The following is a 6,782-nucleotide window of genomic DNA, read 5'->3' as shown; positions in this document are numbered from 1 at the left end:
CAATACCAAAAATCAAATTCTCAATGTTCTACAATACCCCCAAAATCAAATTCCAATGTTCTACAATACCCCAAAATCAAATTTTCAATGTTCTACAATACCCACAAAATCAAATGCCCAATGTTGTACAATAACCCCAAAATCAAATTCTCAATGTTCAACAATACCCAAAATCAAATTTTTAATGTTTACAATACCCCAAAAATCAAATTCTCAGTGTTCTGCAATACTCCCAATGTTCTATAATACCCAAAATCAAATTTCAATTATGCTCTTTGGATCTAATGCATCAGGTTCTCACTCTTTATTCTATGTTTTGCAGCAAAAGAGGTTGTCTCTCTAGATGCAACGGGGAGGGGGGAGGTTGATGGCATTTCATGTGTTCTTCTTGAATCAAAGTAGTAAAAATGATGCGGAAGCAATGGGTGAGTGAAACAAAGCCCTCCTAGGAGTTGTGTTGGCTTTGAAGGTGCATGAGGAGTGTGATGTTTGAGTGGTTCGGCCAGCTCAAGGGAGAAAGGTGAAAGGATTGAAGTTTATAGCCTAGATTTCTCGGAGAAGTAAAGCTAGTGCACAAAATTGGCAGCATAACAATACTCAATTAAACTTGTCAAATACAATGAGTTAGCCTTCCTATTTATAGGCTAGTTTGGGACGTAAATGATAAGCTACATTACAAGGAAAAGAAAACCAAAATTAAATCTAAATTCTAGGGTGCAATGACCGGCCATACACAACCCTAGTTTCTAGAAGGTTTCCATCCAAAATGCTTCCTACACTATCCTATCTACTAAGTACCCCCAATGGGCCTTTATGCAAACATATACAAAGCCTTCTCTCTTCCATCCGTGGCCTCATTTGCTTGTGTTTGAATATGTTTGGCCATTGATCTTGTAAGGGGACCTAGACGGTCTAGCTCCAAGGGTAGCCTCCCTCCTTCACGTCTTAGACGCTCACCTTCACGTCCTAGACGCTCACCTTCACGTCCTAGACGCTCACCTTTACGTCCTAGACGCTCACCTTGGTCTTGGTCTTGGTCTAGACGCTCTCCTTGGCTTGCTTGGGTAGGTGTGCTTGGCCCTCCTCCATCAGAGGTGCATGAAGGATAATGTGGTGGTGGCTATGGTGATGCAGGTGGGTTTGATGAGAGGAGAGAGAAGAGGATTTAGGGTTTGAAAAATGTGTTTTCTTTGGATGAGGGTGAAGATAAAACTTTGATGAGGAACAATGAATGAATGAAAGAGAAGGGTGAAAAAATACAATCTTGATCACATGTGTAACCCATGTGTACATAACACTTTCACTAGTTAATGTCATTCATATCAATTTGATAAAAGATCAAATTACATATTTTATAAAAACTTAGAACGAAATTATTTTTTTTTAAAACCACTATATTAAATTGATTATTAATCTTTAATATATCTTGAAACAAAAATAACTAAACCTTTAAATAATAAAATTATGGAAAGGAGAAAATATTTTTTACTAGTAAACAGGTAAACTTTTCTATACGTCAAGTAAACCCACATTATTTAAGAATCGGTAAAAAGTAATTTAAATAAATATTTTTAATTTTTAAAACATTTATTTATGATTTAAAAAAAAATATCTTAATTACATCTTGTAACATCCCTATTTGTTAATATATTATGCATGCAATATCTAATTAACATGTAAACATATATGATGTTATCATATTTGTATCTCAAAAAGATATCTCTCTTCATAGAGAGTTAATATATACATCAAAAGTAAAAAAAAAAAACAAAAGAAACAAAGCATTCAAAGGTAGATCTAGCCAATACTCCAGTTGCTCACTGAGGTGCTCTATTACCTGCAACGTGTAAAACACGATCATCACAGATAAAGAAACAAACACAAACAAATAACAGGGTAAGCTAGCTATATAAAAATTTCTATATAATCTCATGTCAAATTAATCAACATAATTCATCAAGTCTCATACAATTTCTCAAATCATCAAGTGTCTATTAAATTTCATAATTCATCTTTTCACATGTCAGACTTCTACTGACTCATAACACATAGACACTTGACTCTACTTCCGGAAGACTCGTGCATTGACTTAGACTCAGAGATCTGCACCTGTCATACTACATCACTGTGAAATCCACACAGCTATGCGCATAATTAATCTCAATATCATCTCTCTCCTAATATGACAGGGTTAATTCATATAACAGGTCAAGTTAATTATCTTTCAAACAACTTACCCATTCATATGAACCTCCTTCGACTCTCACCACCTGAATAACTTCATCTATATGATTCCATTATCTCAGGAGAGTCAGGATATCTCCTTCTAGACGAATCTCTAGTCAATGCACATCCTAAACAATCTTAACACGGTATTTTCTTTCCTGAAAATACTGTCTCGATTAGAATTCATATTTTGAACCTCATAATATCCACCATCAAACAATCAAATCATACCAATGTTTAAAATATCAGAAATACACAACAATTCATTGACTAATCATTTAAATGTCTAATTAAAGATATTTTCAATTAACTATACATGAAATAAAAGTTTACATACTTTATAAGAAAAACTATATAGAAATAAATAAATCAATCTTTTAAAAGCAAATAAAAATTAGTTTAATATTTTTATTTTATTTTTATTTTATTTTATTTTTATTTTATTTTATTTTATTTTATTTTATTTTTATTTATTTTTATTTTATTTTTATTTTTTTTTTACTTTAGCTTGAGCTAGAATTCGCTAGCTTGAGCTAAAATCCACCAAAGAGCACCCAGAATTTTAGCTTGAGCTAAAATTCGCTAGCTTGAGCTAAAATCCTCCAGAGAGCACCCAGATTTTAGCTTAAGCTAAAATTCGCTAGCTTAGGCTAAAATCCTCCAGAGAGCACCCCAAATTTTTAGTTTGAGCTAGCACTTGCTAGCTTGAGCGAAATATGCAGAAAAATTCTACATAACTTAATATACCTATTAGATTATAAATCAATATCTCATTCAATTCATAAATTATAAATCTACACATTACATTGACAGTTCCTGTTCAGCATGATACAATCACTCTCATTGAATCATTGAGTTATTATGTCCATTTATACATATATATGATTTCAAATTCCAAAACCATTTAAATTAAACAACCAATTCTCAATCACAACACTTTCAGTTTCAATCAAACTACATTTTACTCAAGACAAGAAATCTTGCAACAAAATCTGGAATTGGTGACCCCGTCACACTCACATTCAAATCTTCTAACCTAGGGTTCTATTGAAGATTTTAAACTAGTTTCCCTTACCTTTACTTGAGCATATGTTCACGAAGAGCTCCAAACCTACCAGAGATTATGATCGGGCAGTCTTGTAGTCTTTGTTGCCAGGAGTCCAATGGCAGACTCCGATCGCCAAACTGATAAGCGAGGAGATCAAAATCTTAGAGAGAAGGAAGAGAAAGGAAAAGGGAAACTTTTATAAAGATGGTGATTCTTTTAAAATAAAACCTAAATAACTGAATTTTCTATTTATATATCATTTTTATTTTAATAATAAAATATTCAGGTATCATTTAAAATATATCACTTCTACTCTAAGATTATTTTCTAGACCCTTACACATCTCAATGTGACAACTAATTTTAATCATATTATCAACGAAATTAAGGTGAAAACAATTTTAAAAAAGTAAATCTAAATTCCGACTAAATCTTATCTAGTGAAAAACTTTAAATTTCAGGTACCAATCAGTTCTTATGTAATAAGATATATGTAGTATCATCGAGATGATTCTGTAAAAAATATCTTTTTAACTTTTTTCGAGGAATAGAGGTTTGCGTGAATGACTTAAAGTTGTCATAATTTGTGGCCATATACATCACTCAGTTATTTTCGTAATCTTATCTGTTTAAAGTGCAATGCAGCGTTGTCTTTCCATTATTTGTTCTCGTGCTTGCTTTTCTTTAAGTTGCAATACTTTACCTGAACTCTATTCTTTTGTTTCATCATTTGATAAATTTTTATATATAATTTTAGAAAATTAAAAAATTAAAAAAACTTGAATAAATTTATATTGTAAACTCCCCGTAATAAAACACAAACATCCCTCTCTCATTCTCATATTTTCTCTCCATTCTCTTTAGTTTTTTCCTTCAAAACTCATCTATTTTAGAGTTTGATTGTTACTGTAATAATTGAGGAACTAGAAATTTTTTCTATATTAAATTTTTAAATAGAGTAAGTTTCTATTTATTTTAAAGATTTTTTATTCTATAATTTTTTTTTATGATTTTGTCATCAATCTTAGTGGAGTCACTTGAGAAAAATGATCATCTTGTTAGAATTATAGGACTAAAACAAAATGGGGTAAATTGTTTTTGAAAGATTTTCTCAAGTATCAAAGGTAGAGTGAAAGGCTATGAAGAATTAATCAATGGGAAATCTGTCCACCCAAATATAAAATTGTTTTTAAGCTTGATGCAGAAAATCAACCGATTGTTTTTACGAAACCGTCGGTTGTTTTTTATCAAAACTTTATTAAAACAAAGTTAAAGCAGTTTAAAGAGTGTAAGGATAGAGAGATTCACACTGAATGTTTATACTGGTTCACTCAACACCTGAGCTACATCCAGTCCTTAGAAACCACTGAGAATTCACCATGTAATCAACCCTAGATTACAAGCTACACACACCAAGAGTGATGATCTTGAACCCCTCAAGAACACACACCACTCGTTGGCAAAAACCACACCAAGAATGTTGATCTTGATCCCTTCAAGAACACACAACACTTCTTATCGCCACCAGTACAAAAATACAATTATAAAAAAAGAAGGGAATAGAATACACCTAGGTAAATCACAAGATCAAAGTTCAGAATACAAGACCCAATCCTATTCCACACTTGAGATGATCCAAAAGCTCTTTGAAAACTGTTTTTGATTGATCTCTCTCACTTTGTTTTTTTGCATAAGATTGTAAAACCACCTTTTTATCTTTCAATCAAATGGTTAAAACAATTACAACAAAAAACCAAAAGTTGTTGGAATCATTTAAAAAAAAAAAACCACTTAACTAAATTCTGTTAAGGTTTTCAGAAAAACAATCGGTTGATTTATCGAAATAACCGATTGATTTTTGTTTGACAACAAAGGCAAAGGAAAAGCTTTTCCAAATCAGTTTAAAATCCACTAAGTGTCAAACAACTTGTTGTTTCGAAAGTTCAACCTGTTGAAATTTGTTTAACAACAAAGGCAAAGGCAAAGCTTTTCCAAAACATTAGAGGCCAAGTCACGGGGAATACCAAGCCAAAGACCCTCAGATGGCCACGTACCTAGAATATGTCCAGGTCTTGAAGGGGTCGTTCAAAGTGTTCGAGCTAGTCCACGTACCCAGAGAACAGAATGCTCGAGCTGACTTGCTTGCAAAGCTCGCTAGTTCGGACAAGGGGGGCAGGCAGAGGACGATGATTCAGGAGACCCTGAAGACACCTCAGACTACCACGGAAAATATGGCAGAAGTCCAACAGGTTAGCACATCAGAAGGGATAAGAAGGAGTCATCGGTCGTTAACACAGGAGACGGTGAAAACACCTAGAATAAGCAGGTACCCGGTGGCTGGGGAGGTAGCACCGCAAATTTACCAGGTCAAATCAGGAGAAACCTGGATGATAGCCTACCAACGCTACCTGGCTGATGGAGTACTCCCGCTAGAACCTGCTAAAGCTCAGAAAATCAAGAAAAATTTGATCAAGTACACCCTAATCGATGGGAAGTTGTTTAGGCATGGTTTCACCCATCCTATACTAGTATGTGTAGACGGTGAACAATGCACGCGCATCATGGCAGAGCTACATGAAGGGATATGCGGTAGCCACATCGGTGGCCGATCTCTCTCATCAAAGGCCATTCACGCAGGGTATTACTGGCCAACCACGAGGGAGGATTGCACGAGGTACGCCCAGCGGTGCTAGCAGTGCCAACAACACGCTGATTGGCACAAGGTGCCCCCAGAGGAGTTGAGATCGATCTACAGCCCGTGGCCATTTCATACATAGGGGATCGATATTCTGGGACCTTTTCCTTTGGCGGTACGGCAGATGAAGTACCTCGTGGTTTCCATAGAGTATTTCACGAAGTGGATCGAGTCTGAGCCAGTGGCACAAATCGCAGCCCATAAAATCCAGCACTTCGTGTAGAAAAACATAGTGTGCCGCTTCAAAATACCGAAGAGGTTGGTATCTAATAACGGTACCCAGTTTGCAAGCCCGCAATTGGGCAAGCTATGTATAGAGTTAGGAGTAAAACAGGTGTTCGCATCAGTAGAACACCCTAGACGAACGAATAGGTCGAGTCAGCCAACCGAGTCCTGCTCAAAGGTCCGAAGAGAAGGCTAGACAAAGCCAAGGGGACCTGGGCGGAAGAAGTTCCTAAAATTGTGTGGGCCTACCACACTACCCCTCAGTCCACAACCAGGGAAACACCATTTAGCTTGGTATACGGTTCGGACGCTATGATTTCGGTAGAAATCCATGAGGACTCACCGCGTTTCCAGAACTTTGTGGTCGAGGAGTCCAACGAAGAGAGAAAGGTGAACCTGGACTTACAAGATGAAGTGAGGGAGAAAGCAAGGATTAAGGCTGAAGCCTTGAAAAGGGGGGTGGAGTACAAGTACAACTCCAAGCTGAGACCTCGACAGTTCCAGGTTGCCGACCTGGTGATGCGGAAGGCCCACCCGTACCAGTTGGAAAACAATCTATCTCCCAAGTGAACTGACCCTTTCAGAGTAA

At 35.9% G+C, this 6,782-nt stretch overlaps 1 protein-coding gene across 1 annotated transcript; it reads left to right on the top strand.

Annotated features, from left to right (window-relative positions):
* The first annotated feature begins 5,459 nt into the window (after positions 1-5,459).
* LOC137835090 (uncharacterized) lies at positions 5,460-5,966 on the top strand. Its single transcript, XM_068643437.1, has one exon. It carries the CDS (start codon positions 5,460-5,462, stop codon positions 5,964-5,966), a length of 507 nt encoding a protein of 168 aa, XP_068499538.1.
* The last annotated feature ends 816 nt before the right edge of the window (positions 5,967-6,782 follow it).

Source organism: Phaseolus vulgaris, chromosome 11, assembly GCF_000499845.2.
Source record: "Phaseolus vulgaris cultivar G19833 chromosome 11, P. vulgaris v2.0, whole genome shotgun sequence".
In the NCBI taxonomy this organism is placed as follows: domain Eukaryota; kingdom Viridiplantae; phylum Streptophyta; class Magnoliopsida; order Fabales; family Fabaceae; genus Phaseolus; species Phaseolus vulgaris.
Note: the sequence above shows the minus strand (reverse complement) of the source record. Positions and strands in the feature narration are given on the sequence as shown.